At 43.4% G+C, this 23,078-nt stretch overlaps 1 protein-coding gene across 1 annotated transcript in view; it reads left to right on the top strand.

Moving 5' to 3' along the window:
• Nucleotides 1-23,078, top strand: part of LOC135544474 (mediator of RNA polymerase II transcription subunit 13-like) — a 117,200-nt gene that overhangs the window by 5,009 nt on the left and 89,113 nt on the right. The window contains 1 exon segment of the mRNA XM_064972113.1: nucleotides 8,822-9,059. Within this exon segment, the coding sequence (XP_064828185.1) occupies nucleotides 8,822-9,059 (238 nt within the window).

Raw genomic sequence — 23,078 nt, 5'->3', positions numbered from 1 at the left:
TCTAGTAGCCAAACCAAGACCAACTCCAGCCTTCCTTGGCGGGTCTTCTTGCTATAGTGTAGTGACAGTTTGCCTTGGCCTCACTTGGAAAGGCTGTGTGTAGAGTTAGCTAATCTCCCTCTGTCACTGCATGGGGATCCCTGTCATCACAACAGGGCTCTACTCAGTGGGGGCTTGTCCCCCCATATCATCCTTCCAGGATAACATCCTTAGCTCAACACAGACCCACTTTACCCCCACTCCTCTGTTCCACACACACACACGCACACACACACACACACACACACACACACACACACACACACACACACACACACACACACACACACACACACACACACACACACACACACACACACACACACACACACACACACACACACACACACACACACACACACACACACAACCGGCCCAACAGATTACTCCACTACAAATCAATCTATTAACGAGCCTTCTCACATTTCACAGGGGTGGGCATGATGATTGAGGGAGGGGAAGGCAGAGAAAGAGGCCTCTCTTTGCTACCAATCCCTTGATATAAATCCTGGGTGGTGGGCCATAGATCTTGTCTGAGCGGGACCTGTCTCAGCCCTGCCAGAGAGTTGAAGTACGACTGAAAAAGAGGGGAGAGGTAGCCAACTTGGTCCTGTGTGGGACAGGGATGGGGATGGGGACAGGCAGTGGGACAGGGATGGTAACGGCATGAATGGGGTAGGCGGGAGATCTTTTGGAGAACAGTGGCTTGATTTTGAAATATGTCAGCCCTGCAGTGCCAGCTGTGTGCTATTCTTAGCCCTCTGGTGTTCCTGCATACAGGGCGACAGAAGGGAGAGTGGGAAAGGGGACTTGGCAGGAATGAGCAGTAGTGAGGCTGATGCTGTGGCTGCTACTGAGGGGATGTCTAACATTGCGATGCTCCTCAGCCAGGACTGCCCTCTTTATCTCCATCAAAGGGACACAAACTGTTTGAGTGACACTTAGTTTTTCCCCTCACACTATTTCATATGGCTCGATAGAGTTTGACCACACTGTTTTCCCACCATAATGCTGACTTTTGGAAATCTGTTATCATGATTTCCATGATGCGATTTCTCATATGTGAACTTGATACTGTGTTTTAAAAGCTTGATTGTTTGGATATCAACACGCTGTGACTGGGAGAGGATTAGGTGTCATCCAGAGATGCTGTAAGGATGTTTTACAGATGTTGTGGTCTTTGTTACTGCAGCACTGAGAAGCCTTTTGTAATTACCATAATTGACCCAGCAATCTTGATAGAGAGAGCATTTCCATTTAAAGGAGCTATCTCTCTCGGCTTGTAACTTGGCTAATATTATTTGTGCTTCTGACAGTTTAGCCAATATATGGTACTTGGCTGCGATTCAATAACAGTTATACTCAAGTTAAAGGCTGTTTAAAGCCACAGAAGAGTGTCTAGGTGAAATACTTTTTGTTGTGCGGTTGTGAAGTCTAATAACGATGTGGTCATGTCCTATTGAGAAATGGTCCCCAATGAATCAGCGGTGCACTCTCGAGGAAACGAACATGCTAGGTCCAGATTGTTGATTTGAAAACCATCGCAGTGCATTGATTTGTGCCGCGCTGCTGCCACAAGTGTGCTCTCATCTTAAATTAGCAGACATCCGGCCTTTTCACATGGTAATGAACATTTGCACACTCAATCTCAGACCTGGCACACACTGTGAATGGGATTTCCAATATAATGTGGAGACACGTTGGAGTCAATATAGTCAACGATGCCTTGTCATGCAGGGCGTATTGAGCCTCAGCGATGATACAACAAAAAAATGCTATCTAGAACCTAAAGGATTAGATGTTCCCTTATGAACAAGAGAAACTATGTATATGTAAGGGTAGCAGCCCCGAGTGAATTGTACTGGAGTACTTGAAGGTCATGCTAGGCTGTGTTAAGATGTTGCGAGAGACAGGAAGTCAAGGCACTCAGTCAGTGCAGCCACTTCTCTGATTCTTCTCTTGAAGGGCTCTGATTCTTCTCTTGAAGGGCTCTGATTCTTCTCTTGAAGGGCTCTGATTCCATGCTGCCACTCCCACTTGGTCAACAAACAGCAGATTACAGGCAGAAGAGAAGTGAGCTGCAGGTCTAAACCTGTTCAGGTGTCCCTGCATTGTTCTGTAATGCCAGCGCTGCAGACGGAGAGAGGAGGGCTATTGATGTCTGTTTCTGTTGTTTACTTAGTGTAATGAAGCAAGTCATGTTAGGTTCATGAACATAGGACTTGTTATTTTTTTCTGTAGGCATTCAATTTGAATTCACTTTTAAGTACATAGGCGACATCCAATTATTTATATCATATTTCAGACTTTCATTTACATCTGTCCAATTTAAATGTTGAACACATCTCTGCTGCCTCCTTGCAGTGCTCAATGAAGTCAGTGCATCTGGATAATGTCAAATTGTTCATAACAAAAGCACAGTCATAACCTTCAGTGTTACTGAAAAGATATAAACGCAATATGTAAAGTGTTGGTCCAAAATTTCATGAACTGAAATAAAATATCCCTGAATTTTTCCCTACACACAATTCTTTCACATTTCTCTCAGAATGTATGCACAAATTTGTTTACATCCCTGTTAGTGAACATTGCTCCTGACAGGTGTGGCATATCAAGAAGCTGATTAAACAGCATGATCATTACACAGGTGCACCTTGTGCTGGGGACAATAAAAGGCCACTTCTAAAATGTGCAGTTTTGTCACACAACACAATGCCACAGATGTCTTGAGTTTTGAGTGAGCGTGAAACTGCAGGAATGTATGTCCAATATGTCCAACCGGCCTCACAACCGCAGACCACATGTAACTACGCCAGCCCAGGACCTCCAAATCCGGCTTCTTCACCTACGGGATTGTCTGAGATCAGCCACCCGGACAGCTGATGAAACTGAGGAGTATTTCTGTCTGTAATAAAGCCCTTTTGTGATAAAAAATAATTCTGATTGGCTGGGCCTGGCTCCCCAGTGGGTTGGCCTGGCTCCCAATTGGGTGGACATGTGCCCTCCGAAGCCCACCCATGGCTGTGCCCCTGCCCTGTGATGTGAAATAAATAGATTAGGGCCTAATGAATTTATTACAGTTGAGTGATTTCCTTATATGAATTGTAACTCAGTAAAATCTTTGAAATTGTTGTATGTTGCGTTTTACTGAAAATTTATATTTTTGTTCAGTATAGTTGGATATTAATGTGTTGCTTCTGTTAAGTCAGGGGCTTTCCTGACATTTATATTGTGCTGGATATAGTCATTATTATTATTATTCCAATCAGAGACAGTGAATTCCAGATGCATGGTAGCCAATGGAGGTGTTACCCGAGAGAGAGGAGGGGAGGGCAAGAGATGGAGAATTACATCCCTTTGTAATTTACAGTCAACAGAACAGACCCCTAAACTGCTTGAAATGTTATCTTTCTGCAGTAACCCTGGAGACAGAATCTTGAAAATTGAAATAGTTGCCGAAGTCTTACAGATGGTGTATGTTGCCTAGCAACTGTTTTTACTTCCCTTTTTCTTCCTGGTGTATTTCTTCTGGTCTGTCACAGTTAATTAAGTTGCGCTGGAGACACACTTCTGGTAAATGTATTTCCTCATTAATAATTCACGTTAAGCAGGGCCACTGATTTAGGTAGGTCCTCCGTTTAAGATTGAACCCAACAGTATGGCCCCATGTCTTTGTTTGTCAGCATTTGTTTGCCACATCAAACACTGGCTATGTGTGGCCTCTCTCCCCTTCTTCATTGGTCTTCCTCCTTCTCATGTCCCGCCCCCCTCCCCTTGCATCAGGTGAGAAGTCAGAGGTTGATTGCAGCTCTCCGCAGTGTGAGCCACAGCTGATTGGCAGGTCCATCCGTCACTCTGCCCCCGGGGACGGGTGTAGCTCTAATTAGGTCGCTTGGCTTGCTTGCCTCCTAGGGCCAGATCCTACAACAGAAACACGATCAAATGACGCCCCTTCCTTTGTAGGGCCTTGTAGAGGTGCCGGCCGAGGGCAGAATAAAAGCACCTGTTTAGTGCCGAGAGCCTTAGAGGCCATTTTCTGCACCTGTTTTGTGCTTTTGTGTTCCTGTCTTGTCTCCTCTGCTATGCTCATATCTGCAGAGCTTCCTGTGCACCGTAAAATGCAAAAGGGAAAAAAGCAGGCGGTAATATGGGTTAATTTTAATTCAATGGGCTAATTGAAGAAGGGGGATCGAGCCTGTTCTGATTTCTCATAGTCAATCAGACTGGTCCTTATAGGCTCTCAGGACTTCCATTGTCTGCCACCCTCCCTGCCCATGTGGAAAATAGATTCTTTCTGGTTTTCAAAATAGTTACATTTTTCAACATAGACTACGGGGTAAAGGCCATTTCAGTTTCCAAATCAAATAATTTCAGGAGTTGAGCAATAATTTTCTGAAAATAATAAAAATATTTTCCAATTCATGTGAAATTTATTTATGACTTGAAATTCAGATTATTTTCTAAATTTGAGCTCAATGGATTTGACTCTGTTGAGTCCTTTTGGATGATATGTGAGTGTCGTGTCTACAGTATTGTAGACCTACCCAAACAGCTTGTCAGTTAAACAAACCCCACATATTGGCAGCATGGCAAGTGTCTTCAGATATTTGACAGGCGGAAAATGCCACCCTGACAGAAAGTGTTTCACAGAAGCTTTGATAGGTAAAGCTGCTGATATATAAGCTGTCTCTCTATTGCCTAAAGTGCTCTCCTCTGTCCAACTCTATCGCTATTACGTTGCTACAAGGATCCTAGAGTGGTATCTGTGTTACACTCTCTCATCATTCAGATGGTGCGGCTTTGATACCAGGTCCTCATCTCCCGACTGGTGAGGAGACGCTCCTGTTCAAGACACCCACATTCTAAAAATACTAAATGGCCTTAAATAGTGAGGAAGCTACTTTTTTAGAAACTCGAGCTGTTTGCTAAACTGAACTTAACATTCGGAAAACGGAAAAGATAGCATTGTGTGTTGGTAACACGCCAAGAGTGTATGGTGAAGTCCTCTGGGTTCCTGTAGATGTCGCTTGTTGTTGTCGCTGCTTACAAAAGGCTGCTTTTTATGATTGGCTACCCGTGGGTTTGTGTAAAGAAACAATAGAGTGCCCTAACAGTGTTGTTTGTCATGGAAGGGGAAGGAAGGAAGTGTTCCCCCCAACTATACAGCCGTGCCTCTGCGTGTGTTGTCTTGCATGACCTTGTGTTCAATGCACACCTTTCTGTTCCAGACTGTTGCAGTGCCTTGTGTACACGAGCACGCGCGTCTTTCAGCTTGGAGGTCAAATGGTCTTTGCGGCATGGAGGTAAAATGCAAACAATCCATTCCCTACATCTCGTAGAGGTTTTCCGCAACGCTCCAAGTTGCTAGCCCTTTCCTGCAGTCAAATGACCTTGTGACCTCATGGGTGGAATGTTATTCATATTTTTCATAATTACACAATTAATAAACATACTTTCTTTTAAACTGCCGAAATACGGTTTTTCTATGTCAAACGGTTTTGTTATATATCAATCCTCTGTGATGTATATAAAGTGTAATATTGGGATGCAAACTCAAAATGTAATACATTTCAACTCTGTATCTGACATGCTACAGGTGTCTTCTTTTTTGTTAAGCCCATAACCATGTGTGTGAGGTGTATACTTTGGTTTCAAAGTAGATTTGTTTAAGACTACCAAGAAACACTCTGTGTGACCCTGATTTAGCCCACTACAGTAAAAGGTTAAGGCAGGACAATAAGCTGAATGTTTTCTCGCGCCACGAGCACTCTTGTGGCTTCAAGCTTGAGTCAAGTGCTTTCCTGTCTGTGTGGAAGGAAACCTTTTAACCTGTGTTATGGGGCTTTACCTGTTATTATGTGTCTCCTGTTCAAAGTCTATAGGTTTCTATTAGGTTGTGTACACTATGTTTACTGTATACAGCATACTCACTATCAACATACTGAGATGTGCTGGTTTGCTGAGGCGTAATACAGTGAACTCAAACCAGTAGATGTAACATCTACATTACTACATTATATAAGTGTGCCTGTACTGTATGTGCCTGACTGGACACTACTTGCAGTTCCAGCTATGTGTGTGTGCCAAAGGTTCACCAGAGGAGAAGCTTTGACTCCCACATGTGTTTGATTACAACCAGATGCTTAGTGTTTTCTGTATGACCTCTGGGGAAGGATCTTCTATTGGTTGATACCTGAAACACAGATACTGTACTGTGTCATTCAGCTGTCTGTATACTCTCACAGATATGCACTGAAAGCTCACAGTTAGACTCTCTCTTCTTCTCCACAGACTAGGGAGAGATTGCACTTCTCACTTGTTGCTGTTATCAATCACAGGATGTTTAATACCATAGGCAGGACTGTCACAGAGAGAGAGAGAGAAGAAGCGAGAGAGACGAGAGAAGAGAAAAGCGAGGTAATGGAGGTTAGAGGAAGGTCCTCTCCGTGACTGTGTTCATTAAGAGATGAGAGAGCAGAGGGTCAGTAAACAAGGTGCATGAAACAGTTCTGTTTTTATTTACTTGTGGAAAAAAATGATTTGGAGGAAACTGGTTGTTTGCGCATGTTGTGAGTGATTTACGCTCCCTCGATGTATGAGGGATAAAGTGTCACTAGCCCTCTCACTTCAGCTCCTAGGCTCCCAGGCTGCACAGCAACCTGCCCAGGGCCTGCACACACACACCTCATTATCACATCACGCCTGTAATCATTGGACAAAATGATTCTCGCTGACTGTCAACCAGAAAATGTGCCCCTAAAATTGAGCGCCCTTAGTCTGCATCACAGCTCTGGACTGTGTGTGTGTGTGTGTATGTATTTGCGTATGTGTGTGTGAGGTACTGTGCCATTAGATTAGCTTATAGCAGGAGTTCCTTCACGGTTCAATGGGGTCATCATGGGGGTTATTGATATGTGATGCGTAGGGGGAGTCTAGTGCAGTCTCAGCCATAGTAAGACACTACATGGCCTCCCAGTGATCCTGTTTCAGGTTTAGAAGTGACCCCTGTCAGACTCTTAAGGTTTTGACATTCACAGAGAGTGACTCGTCCTCGGGCCGATGTCGGATTTCTTCTCCTCTGCTTTGGGAGAAGCACATCCTTGACCTCCGGCGGGACTATTTTTAGGCCAGATTATCGACGTGTCAATGTTTATATCTCAGATTACACACACTGTCATTATGGACGAGTGGGTTTGTAATTACGAGCTACATTTTTTCACAGGGGCTGTCTGTGACACACTCGTATGCTGTATTGTACAGACAGACAACCACACTTGCATGTACGCATGCACGCACGCACGCACTCACACACACAAACAAACACTCACACAAACAAACAGTACACACACAGTACACACAGGACCCCTCTCGCTATCTCTCCGACCACATAAGCACATTGAGATCAATTTTTCCAGCCAGGTGCCCCATTTTCCTGCGTGTGTCTGTCCATTTGGCCGGTTCTTCCATCAAACTCCAATGGGACAGATAGTATTCTTTTCTCCAAGTTGGTGAGGGGTGGCGTGGTGCCAGCCAGGACGGCGTGCCAAGCTAGGCCCTCACAGCTTGCTGAACACAGGAGAGAAGCCTAGCCCTGGCAGTGTGGCGCACAGAGCCATCTCCCTTATCCTGCCAAATCTGCTTCTGTGGGTATTGAACACAGCCTTTGTGAGATGTTCATTTTCAGCCTTGTTCTTCATAGACACCCACACTGGATCATAATTTGACAACTCTGTTATTGAGTTGCGTTCAAAAGCAAAATCAATGTCTCTTGTGGGGACTTCAGGGTTTTCAGCCATAACTTCCCTAATATGGATCAATGGCCCCATTGTTTATTGTATTTAAATAAAACCCAAACCACAGAAGGGAAAAGACAGACTGTACACATGACAACAATATTCCACCCAAGCCAGACTGTTTTACCTTTCTGAGAAAATCTATCCTCGGTGTCATTGGTGTTTTCACATCTGATTAAAGATCCCTCTCCCTGGTGCAGTGGGGTGCCTTTTTACTGCTCATCGATAGATTGAACAAACGCCCTATTTGACAAGGCTGTCTGCTGCCTCGCTCCCCCAGCCCTCTGATAGACAACATAAATGTGTTTTATTCCATCAAATGAAATTGAGAAGATGTCAGATACTGGCTATGCTGCGGTGATTGACCCTGACACAATTTCTCCCCCCTTCTTCTCTCGCTCTTTGTCTTTCTTTCTTTTTTTCTTTCTCTGTTGCTCTCTATTAATCACTCTCTCATTTTCTCTCTCTCTCACACCTGCTTATTCAGTGTCATACTATACAGTATATACATTCTTACAACAGCTCTGGTAAAAATATGAATAATGTGAATAGAATAATAGTAGTAGCAGTGGATTTATTTTTATTTTTTTTTACAAGGCAGTAATCAGAATCCTTGTTAGCAGGAAGGCCATAGTACAATACTGTTTAGAGAGCATAGTCATTGAGGTGAACATGTTCAATTATAGCAGGACCAATCCTTGTGTATTATATCCTGGTTATGTCATATTGAGGCCACTCATCTCCTTCATTACAGTAATCCACCAGTCAATTACAATTCAACCAACTTTATTGATACTAATTCGTTTTTACGATAATACAAAAATAATTACAGTATTCAGATACAATAATTCAAAGCTCTCCGTCTCTCTCTATGTATTGCAGTTCAATTAAATTAACTTTATTGATACTAATTATGATTAGTATCAATACAAAATAATGACAGTATGCAGAAATAATAATAACACACTCTTTCTCTTTTTCTTCTCCAGGCGGAGCTGACGGGCATCAAATGGCGGTGCTACAGCTTCCGCGGCGGTGGCGAGTACGGACCGGTGATCTCAGCGCCGGCACAGGATGACCCGGTGCTGCGCAGCTTCATACGCTGTGTGCAGGCCAACCTGCTGTGTGTGTGGCGCCGCAAAGTCAAGCCTGACGCCAAGGAGCTGTGGATCTTCTGGTGGGGCGATGAGCCCAACCTCTCCGACGTCATCCATCACGAGCTGGAAGGTGAGCCCGCCGCTGCTGATCGCTGTTGCGCAGTCATACGCTCATCTACTCCCCCCTACTTCTGACCTCCCTTGCTCTCCACTTTCTATCCCCCCCATCCCTCCAGTAGGCTACCGCCACCCTCTGGGTTTGTTGCATGTGGACTTTGAGAGTGACAGTTGAATAGGCATTTTATTAAAAGTGTTCATGCTGTGCTGTGGGGTCAGTGACTTGGGGGAAAAGGGGCTTTATGTTTTGTGATGTGTGGCGTTGTGTGGTCCGTGTTTTACTGTCTTGTGTTGTGTGGCATTGTGCTGGCTCAGGAAAGTCTCTGTAATGAAGCACACAGTAAGACTCCCTACGTGCGATTTTTCTTGCTGTTGTTTAGATCCTGTATGTGTGTGTGTGTGTGTGTGTGTGTGTGTGTGTGTGTGTGTGTGTGTGTGTGTGTGTGTGTGTGTGTGTGTGTGTGTGTGTGTGTGTGTGTGTGTGTGTGTGTGCATTACCGAGAGATATCTCACCTGAAAGAGTGCCACTGTCAGCACTATCTCCTCTATTTATAGAAACATTTGCAATATCTGGCTGCACGCTTGCAGCAGGGAACTAGCTTATTGACTAAGCCAGGGGAAGAGAAAGATAAGAGTGGGGACAAGAGGAGGAAGTGAAGGATTGGTTTATGGAAAGGTTTTGGTAGTAAAGCAGAGAGCGGGAGAAGGGATGAGAGAGGAGGAATGAGTAAAGCAGAGAGAGGGAGAAGGGGATGAGAGAGGAGGAATGTGTAAAGCAGAGAGAGGGAGATGGGATGAGAGAAGAGGAATGAGTAAAGCAGAGAGAGGGAGATGGGATGAGAGAGGAGGAATGAGTAAAGCAGAGAGAGGGAGAAGGGATGAGAGAGGAGGAATGAGTAAAGCAGAGAGAGGGAGATGGGATTAGAGAAGAGAAATGAGTAAAGCAGAGAGAGGGAGAAGGGATGAGAGAGGAGGAATGAGTAAAGCAGAGAGAGGGAGAAGGGATGAGAGAGGAGGAATGAGTAAAGCAGAGAGAGGGAGAAGGGATGAGAGAGGAGGAATGAGTAAAGCAGAGAAAGGGAGAAGGGATGAGAGAGGAGGAATGAGTAAAGCAGAGAAAGGGAGAAGGGATGAGAGAGGAGGAATGAGTAAAGCAGAGAGAGGGAGAAGGGATGATAGAGGAGGAAGAGAACTAGTAGTAAGGAGAAGGGGTGGTCTAGTGGAGAGATAGAGATGAGAAGGCAGGAGCAGCGAGAGCAATCTTCCCGCTTTCTCATCTTCATTTGTTAATGGAAGGTGACACTAATGAGTGGGAATGCTTCTGCATGGGGTCAGCGTGGCTGGATCTTGTGCGTTTGTCTTCCCGTCTGTGGTCGGAGACCTACTGTTCATATTGAATGCAGAGATGTGTAACCACTACTGTTTCAATTGTTGTTGTTGGCTGAAGGAAGTGTGAGTCTATTTGAGTCCCAGAGATATTGAACGCTTCAGTAGATCCAAACTTCAGAAATGTGTCCGTCTTTGAAATGTAGTGAAATGCATTATTAATATGTGCAAAATTACAACTATTGATATTTATGAGCATCTGGATTATTAGTAACAATTGTGACCCTCTTGACATGCCAAAAACAAAGGGTTTGTTGTTGTAGGCGGATTATTTATGAAAATCAAAAGCAACAGAGGGAGAAACATTCACACTGTATCTCTCTCTCTCCTGACCCGGAGTTACATAAAACAGTGGAGAGGAGGAGGGGGGCAGCATGGGGCTAGTCCACTAATCTAATCTCCCCAGGCTTGTCATTCCTCGCCACTGGGCCACACTTATCGATTCTCCTCAATGTCCAAAAAAGTGTATGCAGGAGAAAACACTGTGGTGCTGCTGCTGATTGCATAACCTCTGCAAGATTTCACTGCTGCTGATGTTTCTCTACCGCTGCAGAGGCAGTCCGTCAGCACTCAGCAGGGGAAGCTTGGATCCTCTGTGTTCACTCTGCAAAACAATATCGACATGAAGAGTCTGACTAAGGCTGAAGCTGTCATATGGTCGAGAGGGTATTCTACACAAAAGAAGCCCACTTAACTTTCCCACTTTCTCACGTTGTCCCTCCAGAGCACATGAGCCAAATATTAAGCACAATATTTCAGCTTTCCTGTAGTTTCTTCAAACCTGTTGTACAGTTGGCACAGAACATGCTCTCAGAGTGAACAGCCTAAGAGGCCAACGTCACACCTTCTTTAAATTATTTTTGATTGGTTGTTGGTCTGAGCAGGCTTTAGCAGGCTGGTGTGTATGTGTGTGTGTTTTATGGCAGAGAACAGGGAGGGAAGGCAGGGCTTCCTGCTTATCAGATAAAGCGTGGGAGAAAAATATGCAGTGTTTTTTTTTCTTCTTCCCAGAGCATAGGACTGCTATACTGTGGCCTCCATTACCAAGACATCCAGTCCCCTCCCTCACTCGGTCACTCACAAACCAAACATGCTTAACCCCCCCTCACCCCTCCATTCCTTAGAATCCGCTCTGAACTCCCCAAGAGCACGAGGGTTTCCAGACCCTGGGTGCCCAACCATACCCTGTCCCCTCCTCTAACCTCCTCTTTTCCCCCTCCAATTATTCCTGCATTTTCCCCTGGCATGTCTCCACACAGGGACCTCTGTGCAGCTGGCCGGGAGGCACAGGGAGCCAAAGGTCGAGGGAGCTGAATAGAGCACAGGACAAAGACCTGGTTACATTGTAATGGGCTGGCTGGGAGACCTCTGTCTCTGGGAGGGAGAGCACCTCAGAACAGGAACACAGAGACCAGAGATAATGTTTTAGAGGGGGAAAAAACCTGACTAACTGACTCGTGTTTTGATGTAGTTTAGCTAAATATGAGGCGATATGGTGAAGCTAAGGATGATGTTATAGCCTAATTCCTAGGCTGCCTGTTATACGGAATACTTTTTACAGTTCAATAGTATGAAATAATTGTATGCACTATTCATTACAGTGATACCATTGCATATGTTTGAGTTTTCATTTTAAACGTGGTAATCAGGTTGATACATTTAATGATAATGTCATTATTTCATAGCTTGTATTTACAGTTTGGAGTATATGGTTTTCAGTAAATATCTAAGTGAAAAAAAGAGCTCCAGTAATATAATTTCTCTGTTTAATCCGGATTATGCAATTTGCCAGAATGATTGTCCTCTGACCTAGCCCATGGTCACTGTGTGGTGTGCTGTGAGCTGCCCTTTCCCCCTGAGCACTAAAAACTGATACATACTCATTGTGAGCCAGATGTACTAAGCTTTTACATCACTGCAAAGTTACTGCAAAGGTACCTGAAAAAATACACTTTCATGCTTTAGCTCTGATATTCAATTGAGCTGTGTAATCTTTGCAGTGGCAGAACATCTCAATAAATCTGGTACCTCAGACAACAGTCCACACATGCTCCATCTGTGTTCAAGGTATCAGAGTCTCAGGCGATCTCTCAGCCCGGCTCTGTATGCCATTGTCATTGGCTCAATGTCGAACCAGTGGAGTGTTTAAACATCATGCCCAATGCATGTGGCTCTGCGATTCGCTTCCCCAGGGTCCTAAGACCTGGTGGAATTGCCCTATATTTTCACTATCTCACTAGTACTGCTTTATGAAAATCTCTTATTTCTTTATTTCTGAGATGACTCTTTTTGTAAGGGTGGTGAGGGGGTAATCGGATCTAGTTCTGGCCGTTTGCTGAGGAGGAGAAGTTATTTATCAGTATGTGCCTGTGCCTTACGGTGTGGGCCGTGTCATCCATGTGCAGTAAAGCAGCCTGAGAGGCTGTGACGTGCTGTAAAATGAGTTGATCTGTGTCCACGGATATCCGGTCAACACCTCATGGCAATCGGAATATTTTAACCTACTTTAATGATTACATTTGACTGTGTGGTTATTAGATGGGACTATTGATATTAGTGTTGTCATGACTACCATAACCCAGTTTTCCCCAGAGTCATGTACAGTATATAGAGAGTTGGGCCAATGCGGATTCTGACTGAACGTTCTGAGAGTGCCACTTTTTCCTCCATAGCCGTTGCTAAGCAATAATTGACACTTCCACCTTGTGCTGTTTATTTCTGATAGTTTTCAAAGCCTATGAAGATGTCCGGTGAAAGCAGATATGCAATGTGCTGACACCACAACACAGTACCGACTTGGAAACACATAATTCGTAATGATATGAAATTAAAACATTTATTCAAGTCACATCCTCATTTGCTTGTTTACAGCGGATCATTTCAAAGAATTGTCGGAGGCAATCTCTTATTGTTGCATCCAATGATGTGTATAAATCCTCGATGGCTGATGCTATTTAACCTCTAGCGTCGAGCAATCTCGTATCTGGGAGCGTAATCATAGCCTCAAGCTCATTAGCATAACTCAACGTTAACTATTCATGAAAATCGCAAATGAAATGAAATAAATATATTGGCTCACAAGCTTAGCCTTTTGTTAACAACACTGTCATCTCAGATTTTCAAAATATGCTTTTCAACCATAGCTACACAAGCATTTGTGTTAGAGTATTGATAGCTAGCATAGCATTAAGCTTAGCATTCAGCAGGCAACATTTTCACAAAAACAAGAAAAGCATTCAAATAAAATCATTTACCTTTGAAGAACTTTGGATGTTTTCAATGAGGAGACTCTCAGTTAGATTGCAAATGTTCAGTTTTTCCAAAAAGATTATTTGTGTAGGAGAAATCGCTCCGTTTTGTTCATCACGTTTGGCTAAGAAAAAAACCTGAAAATTCAGTCATTACAACGCCAAACTTTTTTCCAAATTAACTCCATAATATCGACAGAAACATGGCAAACGTTGTTTAGAATCTTTCCTCAATGTGTTTTTCACATATCTATTCGATGATAAATCATTCGTGGCAGTTGCGTTTCTCCTCTGAACCAAATGGAAAAGTGGACGCAGCTGGAGATTGCGCAATAATTTTGACGGAGGACACTAAGCAGGCACCTGGTAAATGTAGTTTCTTATGGTCAATCTTCCAATGATATGCCTACAAATACGTCACAATGCTGCAGACACCTTGGGGAAACGACAGAAAGTGGAGGCTCATTCCTAGCGCATTCACAGCCATATAAGGAGACATTGGAACACAGCGCATTCAAAATCTGGGCCATTTCCTGTATGAAATTTCATCTTGGTTTTGCCTGTAGCATTAGTTCTGTGGCACTCACAGACAATATCTTTGCAGTTTTGGAAACGTCAGAGAGTTTTCTTTCCAAAGCTGTCTATTATATGCATAGTCGAGCATCTTTTCGTGACAAAATATCTCGTTTAAAACGGGAACGTTTTTTTATCCAAAAATTAAAATAGTGCCCCCTATATTGAAGAAGTTAATGGCTAATGAAGCCACCGGCCGCAATATTGCTACTCCTCAGAAGGAGCAGTCCTCCATAGGAATGAATGGATTTCTAACAGTATTTCAATAAAATGTTTCAAGGACAAAATGCCATGTATTTATGTATTTCTTTGATATAGTGGGGACAGTATCATTAGTATCAACACATTTATGTTCAGTTCACATAATATAATTTAAAAGTATGCATTAAGGTGTCTTAATAAAATATACTAGGGCTAATACATGTCATTGGTTACATAGCATCCGTTCTAAAACCTGACTGAGCTCTCTTAAAATTACTCGGGTTTGCCTTATCTGTGACCTAGAACAACTAGGCCCTGCTTTGCCATACCTTCGACTCACATTGTGTATCTGATCCCCTTCACTGGTCCAGGGTCAGATTGGTTCTTTAGCTCATAATGTTTGACAATGCGCTGGTGAGCTACTATGTACATCCACGAAGAAGAAACCATATAAACTGCAACTCTTTTTCTCCTGTGGTAGTCGAGCGAGGGAGCGTTGTAGTAGTTTTCCGTCATTTGTTGCTAGTGTAGTAATACCCACATAGTGAAGTAGTGAACATAGTGAAGTAATACCCACAAGGTCGTGGTTACAACTCGGAACAGTTTGTCTGGTTGAAGCGAGCGGATTGGAGTATGGGAACCATGCACATTTCTACTGTATGCGGTGCTCATTTCACCCCAGAGGACTTTGATGGCTTAGTATACCCAATGAAGGGCAGGATTCAGAATGAGACTGACTGAAACCAGGTGATGTGCTGAGCTTGAATGTGAAGCCCTCAACCTCTATTTCCTACCGACCTACCAGTACGTTGCGAACAGTGGCGGTCAGTGCCGTTTAACTTCTTGCGACGAGCAAACCCGTATCCGGGAGTGTAATCATAGCCTCAAACGCATTAGCATAACGCAACGGACATAAATACCACTAGAAACTTTTCCTATCCATGAAAATCGCATATGAAATTAAATAAATATATTCAAACACAAGCTTAGCCTTTTGTTAACAACACTGTCATCTCAGATTTTCAAAAAATGCGTTACAGCCAATGCTAGACAAGCATTTGTGTAAGTTTATCATGGCATAATGCTATGATAGGCTCTGCTGGCAGCAGGCAACATTTTCACAAAAATCATTTAGTTTTGAAGAACTTCAGATGCTTTCACTCAGGAGACTCCCAGTTAGATAGCAAATGTCCCTTTTTTCCAAAAATATTATTTTTGTAGGCGAAAAAGCTCCCGTTTCTTCACCATGCTTGGCTGAGAAATCGACCGAAAAATGCTACAACTATAACGCAAACTTTTTTCAAAATTAGCTACATAATAGACAGAAACACGGCAAACGTTGTTTAGGATCCATCCTCAATGTGTTTTTAACAAATATATTTGATAATATATCCGTCGAGGCAGTTGGTTTCTCATAAGAAGCGATTGGATAAATGGCTACCTCAGTATTTTACGCAAGGTTTTCTGCGGGAGACACCATGTGACCACATGACATATATGGTCCCTTACAGCCATTCTTCAAGGGAAATGCCTAAAAAGACGTCACAATGCTGTAGACACCTTGGGGAAAACGTGGAAAACATAAGCTCATTCGTAGCTCATTCACAGCCATATAAGGAGACATTGGCATGAGGCAGTTTTAAAAAATGTGGCACTTCCTGGTTGTTTTTTTATCTGGGTTTCGCCTGGAACATCAGTTCTGTGGCACTCACAGACAATATCTTTGCAGTTTTGGAAACGTCAGAGTGTCTTCTTTCCAAAGCTGTCAATTATATGCATAGTCGAGCATCTTTTCGTGACAAAATATCTTGTTTAAAACGGGAACATTTTTCATCCAAAAATTAAAATAGCGCCCCCTAAATCCAACGGGTTAAGATGAGGAAGGACGCTTTTTTCATGAGTATGATCTTATTTCTATTACAGCATATTGGATGACTGTTATTCATATTCCATTCACCCAGTTCAATGTAACATGGATAGGTTTAGAATGAAAGTTTACAATGTAGGTGCACACAGGTCGAGAGAAAAATTTGAGGTGACATTCAATATCGCCTTGCACACTCTTGCCTACATCTAGCTGATATAGGGTGTAATCATTAGTCCAACAGTTGCAAACGAGAGTTTCTATTAGACAAATTCAGGTGCAGTGCAGCTACAAATTCAGGTACAGTGACATAAGTATTCTGACCCTTTGCTCGGAGACTTGAAATTGAGTTCAGGTGCATCCTGTTTCCATTGATCATCCTTAAGAAGTTTCTACAACTTGTTTAGAGTCCACCTGTGGTAAATTCAATTGATTGGACATGATTTTTAAAGGCACACACCCGTCTATATAAGGTCCCACAGTTTGCAGTGCATGTCAGAGTAAAAACCAAGCCATGTGGTTGAAGTAATCGTCTGTAGAGCTCCAAGACAGGATTTTGTTGAGGTACAGATTTGGCGTGGGGTACCAAAAACTTTCTGCAGCACTGAAGGTCCCCAAGAACACAGTGGCCTCCATCATTCTTAAATGGAAGAAGTTTGGAACCACCAAGACTCTTCCTAGAGCCGGCCGTCAGGCAAAACTGAGCAATCGGGGGAGAAGGGTCTTGGTCAGGGGGGTGACCAAGAACCCAATGGTCACTCTGACAAAGCTCTAGAGTTCCTCTGTGGAGAAGGGAGAACCTTCCAACCATCTCTGCAGCACTCCCCCAATCAAACCTTGGCCAGACTTAAGTCACTCCTCAGATCATGAGAAACAAGATTGGAAGAGTTCCAGTGTTGTGTTGGATAGTCCTAGCTAGTTAGTTGACATAGCATCCCGCTGTTTGAGCAGGGTGTTTGATTAGGCTAAACTAGCGAGCTGCATTTGATAGCTAAGTTGGTGAAACAAAGTGAAAAAAAAAACCCAACCAAAATCTCTCTCTCTTTCTTGCTTCTCCTTCATTTTGGAAGAATTTATTTTAATTTCTTCAAAACTCTTCAACTATTGTCTTTCTCTCTCTTTGAATCAACTACTCACCACATTTTATGCACTGCAGTGCTAGCTAGATAGCTGTAGCTTATGCTTTCAGTACTAGATTCATTCTCTGATCATTTGATTGGGTGGTCAACATGTCAGTTCATGGGGCAAGAGCTCTGATAGGTTGGAGGACGTCCTCCGGAAGTTGTCATAATTACTGTGTAAGTCTATGAAAGGGATTGAGAACAATGGGTCTCCTAGGTTTTGTATTGAAGTCATTGTACCCAGAGGAGGACGGAAGCTAGCTGTCCTCCGGCTAGACCATGGTGCTACCGTACATAGTGCTGTTGAGGCTACTGTAGACCTTAATTGCAAAAGTGTATTTTAAATACATTTTTATTGACGTGATTATACTTTATCTAAAAAGGATCATTTTAAACGTTTTACATAAAATAAAATAAATTCACTGAGGATGGTCCTCCCCTTCCTCCTCTGAGTAGGCTCCACTGATCGCGAGTGTAAGCTGTCATGGAAATTGTTCCGGGAGGAAAGGGGACAGTGCGAGTCATAGGATGCAGATGGCCTTATGTATTTCCAAAACTTTAGTTTAGCAGGCTAACAACCTTGCAAGCTGATTTGTAACATTAAATTCCTTTAGTATTTACTTGTAAGTTGGCTGATGTTATTAAAACCAGTAGTAGTGAGTGCAAATGAGTTATACATTTGAAGTTATTTCTGTTGGAGTGTCACGTTCTGACCTTAGTTCCTTTTTTATGTCTTTGTGTTAGGTTGGTTAGGGCGTGAGTTGGGGTGGGTAGTCTATGTTCTTTTTTCTATGTTGTTATATTTCTATGTGTTTGGCCTAGTATGGTTCTCAATCAGAGATGTTGTTTGTTGTCTCTGATTGAGAATCCTACTTAGGTAGCCTGTTTTCCCCATTTTGGTTGTGGGTGTTTGTTTTCTGTTTAGTGTATGTCACCTCGCAGAACTGTTTTGTTTCTTCCATTCACTTCCTTATTTTGTTTTGTGTGTTCAGTTAATAAATTAACATGGGCACTTACCACGCTGCGCATTGGTCCGATATTTCATACTCGTCGTCAGACGACGAAGAGATCTGTTACAATAAGCTGGCTTGCTGGGTCCTCAAATGTTTTTTTTCCAGCATGACTTCTGCATTCTGATCAGTTTTATGTGATAACTTGAAAATACAAAAGTATGGTGTAACTTTGCATTGGGATTTTTGATGCGTATTATATTGCAAATCCATATGTTACATGTGGTTATGTTTATGCTACCTAACCTGTAAGTCATTCAGCAGAAGCACTTATACAGAGCGACTTACAGTTAGTGCATTCATCTTAAAATAGCTAGGTGCGAGAAGGGGTGCTGTGGGATTATTTAAGATACTCTTTGGAAAGGAAGGGTTTCAGATGTTTTCAGAAGATGGGCAGGGAATTTAATGTCTTAGCTTCAGTAGCAAGCTGGTTCCACCATTGGGGTGCCAGGACAGAGAAGAGCTTTGACTGGGCTAAGCGGGAGCTGCCCTCCCATAGGGGTGGGAGAACCAAGAGACCAGAGGTGGCCCCACTCGGGTGGGGTGTAGGTTTTGAGCATAGCCTGAAGGTAGGGCGGGGCAGTTCCTCTTGCTTCTCCATAGACAAGTACCATGATCTTGTAATGCATGCGAGCTTCGACTGAAAGCCAGTTGAGTGTGCGGAGGAGCGGGTAAACATAGGAGAACTTGAGAAGATTGTACACCAGGCGGGCTGCGGCGTTACAGATATGTTTCTGTGTGAGCTGCAACGCTTTGTGAGTGAGGTAGGGTCGTACTCTACAGATATTGTAGAACATGAATCTGCAGGAGGGAGTCACTGTTTGCAGAGAATGACAGGGTTTTGTCCAGGGTCGTGCCAAGGTTCTTTGCACTCTGTGAGGGGGACACCGTGGAGTTGTCAACTGTGATGGAGAGGTCTTGTAGCGGGCAGGCCTTCCCCGGGAGGAAGAGCAGCACTGTCTTGTCGAGGTTGAGCTTGAGGTGGTGGGCCGAGATCCAAGTTGAGATATCTGCCAGGCATGCAGAGATGCTTGCCGCCCCCTGGGTGCCAAAGGAGTAGTTGAGTGTCATCCGCATAGCAATGATAGGAGAGACCATGTCAGGATATGATGGAGCGGAGTGATTAGGTGTATAGAGAGAAGAGGAGAGGGCCTAGAACCGAGCCCTGTGGAACAGCAGTAGTAAGAGTACATGGTGCAGACACAGATCCTCTCCACGTCACCTGGTAGGAGCGGCCTGCAATCTCCTTTGAACAGTTGATGTTGAGATGTGTCTGTTACTTGAACATTTATTTGGGCTACAATTTCTGAGGCTGGTACCTCGAATGAACTTATCCTTTGCAGCAGAGGTAACTCAGGGTCTTCCATTCCTGTGGCGGTCCTCATGAGTGCCAGTTTCATCGTAGCACTTGATGGTTTTTGCGATTGCACTTGAAGAAACTTTCTGTACGGGATTTCTTCCATTGACGGAGAGGCGGACCAAAGCGCAGCATGGTTATTTTGATTCATGTTTTAATAAATCACTTCACATGAACAAACTAACAAAAACAATAAACGTGAAAACCCAAAACAGTCCTATCTGGTGCAAACACAGAGACAGGAACAATCACCCACAAACACACAGTGAAACCCAGGTTACCTATGACACCTGCCTCTGATTGAGAACCATACTAGGTCGAAACATAGAAATTCCCAAATCATAGAAAAACAAACATAGACTGCCCACCCCAACTCACGCCCTGACCATACTAAATAATGACAAAACAAAGGAAATAAAGAACGTGACACTTTCAAAGTTCTTGAAAGGTTATGTATTGATTGACCTTAATGTCTTAAAGTAATGTCGTTTCTCTTTGCATATTTGAGCTGTTCTTGCCATAATATCGACATTTACCAAATAGTTATATCTTCTGTATAGCCCCCTATCTTGTCAGCGAGAAGTGCAGCGGTCTAAGGTACTGCATTTCAGTGCTAAAAGCATTACTACAGACACCCTGGAATGAATCCAGGCTGTATCACAACCGGCTGTAATTGGGAGTCCCATAGGGCGGCGCACAATTGGCGCAGTGTCGTCCGGGTTTGGCCGGTGTAGGCTGACATTGTAAATAAGAATTTGTTCTTAAATGATTTTCCTAGTTAAATAAAAACACAACTGATTGGCTCAAATGCATTAAGATGGAAAAATGAACTTTTAAGAAGGCACACCTGTTAATTGAAATGCATTCCAGGTGACTACCTTTTGAAGCTGATTGAGAGAATGCAAGAGTGTGCAAAGCTATCATCAAGGCAAAGGGGGGCTATTTTAAGAATTTCAAATATAAAACATATTTTGATTTGTTTAACACTTTTTTGGTTACTACATGATTGCATTTGTGTTATTTCATAGTTTCGATGTCGTCACTATTATTCTACAATTAGTAAAAATAAAGAAAAACCCTTGAATGAGTAGGTGTTCTAAAACTTTCGACCGGTAGTGTATAAGAGAACAGGACCGCCCCGGTGGAGCACACTTCAGACCTGTATTTTATGCATCTAGGTTTGACTGTGACCTCTCCAGCTTGCTGTTAAATAATTATTAATTTAAGATTGACTTCATGTGTCCCTGGTGGTAATTTCCCTAACAATTAATTTTAGTGGAGATTCAACACCATGACTTGGAAAGGACCTCCAGGGACACGAGAAGTCAATATTAACCTTTTCACAGGTAACAACAAACGGGTGTGATCATTCTACAGTTCCTGCATCGTACACTGAAACCGGTGTGATTAGAATGCTTATTTAGAACGTCCAGTTTCAGCTGACGCAACAGTCAGCATTTAATAAGTTAGCCACACTTCTTTCACAGAAACATTTTATAGGAACGCACACATGTCCAAAGTTATTTGTAAGGAAATCAACAAGGATGGCAATGCGAGCGCCAACCAGAAAATGTGCCAATTCGCACCAGACAGTGCAAATGTCTGCGTACTTGATCTGTAGAAACGTTGGTGGAGTGCGTGGGCTCTCCTCAAAGAGGAGAAACTGTCTGCAACTTTGAAATGGGCTACTTCTTTGTGAATCAATGAGGCAGAACACACCTCAATTCAATCTGTTGTTTGAAAATTAAACTTGTTAGAATATCATTTGAAATTGACAAGTTGAAACATAGCCTATAGATAATTAGCAGGCAGCGCGTGTTAACTGTCCTGTTGCGTAACTCACATTTTGTAAGAGTGAGTCCATTCTGACGTCATATGCATTTAACAATTATCGCTGGGGTGAGACCGTTAGAGATATCTGGAATTCATGTGTGAAAAGGTTAAATTAATCATCTTTATTATCAGCGTGCTGGAGAGGTTCCAACCAACTCAATGCACCATAGTACACATGTCGGTCAGGAGCTCCACCGGGGCAGTCCCGTTAGTTCTCTTATATACTGCTTACACAGACAAGTTATATTTGCATGATTTAGCTTATTCATTATTCTTAATTATTTCATCATTAACATTTGCATGTGACCAACCAATACCTCACAAGACATCTTCTCGCCAAGCTGAGACCTTGAAACTGAGATATGTTCTCAAAACAAGGTTCTGGGCGTACTGCCAAATTGCAGATACTAATAGTGAGGATTCCTCCCAGGCACAATCTATCAGTCACTTGCATGAACCCAGTCGATTTGGTTATCAGAAAAGCACAAACATGACATTTCCCAGCACAATGGGTTGTTGCCAAGGGGTGGGGAGCGTCTGTAAAGCCTACAGGGAGAGGAGTGAACAGGTATAGAAAACACACACACTATCAAGGCACAAGGTGAGACCCAAATGCAGACACAGGAGACAGATGGTTGGAGTCTTACAATGTATATTAATCTAAAGGGGTGGGCAAGAGAATGGTCGTGGACCGGCAAAAAGGTCAAAACCAGATCAGAGTCCAGGAGGTGGCAGACAGGCTCGTGGTCAAGAGTGGCAGACAGGCTCGTGGTCAAGGCAGGCAGAATGGTCAGGCAGGCGGTACAAAGTCCAGAAACAGGCAAGGGTCAAAACCGGGAGGACTAGAAAAAGGAAAATACAAAAAGCAGGAGAACAGGAAAACCGCTGGTTAACTTGGAAACATACAAGACGAACTGGCACAGAGAGACAGGAAACACAGGGATAAATACACTGGGGAAAATAAGCGACACCTGGAGGGGGTGGAGACAATCACAAGGACAGGTGAAACAGATCAGGGCGTGACACACACATTGTTTACAAAGCTACAAAATAGCAAAATGAGATCATCTGCAAACAACTAGGTAAGATACTCAAGTGATAGAGTGGTGTGGAGCCTTCCTCTCTTTCCTTCCTCTAATAACACAGCAGAACAACTTGGCAGAACCGTCTCTGTTTCGGCGACGAGACCGCCGCTGATACGACCGCCGCTGACAGCTGCCTCTGAAAAAACGGGACTGAAGTACTAAGACTAATTGCTAATTGCCTAGCAGAGGTGAAGAGCACACCTCCCAGTACTAATTGATGATTGCCAAGGAGAGGAGAACCCATTCCAATCATGATGGGTTGCACTGTGTTGGAGGCTCTGGCAGACTGCTGAAGGGCACTATGACTTGATGGTTGACTTTGAGCACCAGTCAGTGCTGCTTCTGCTCCTGCAC

This window comes from Oncorhynchus masou, chromosome 8 (genome assembly GCF_036934945.1).
Source record: "Oncorhynchus masou masou isolate Uvic2021 chromosome 8, UVic_Omas_1.1, whole genome shotgun sequence".
Taxonomy (NCBI): Eukaryota; Metazoa; Chordata; class Actinopteri; order Salmoniformes; family Salmonidae; genus Oncorhynchus; species Oncorhynchus masou.
Note: the sequence above shows the minus strand (reverse complement) of the source record. Positions and strands in the feature narration are given on the sequence as shown.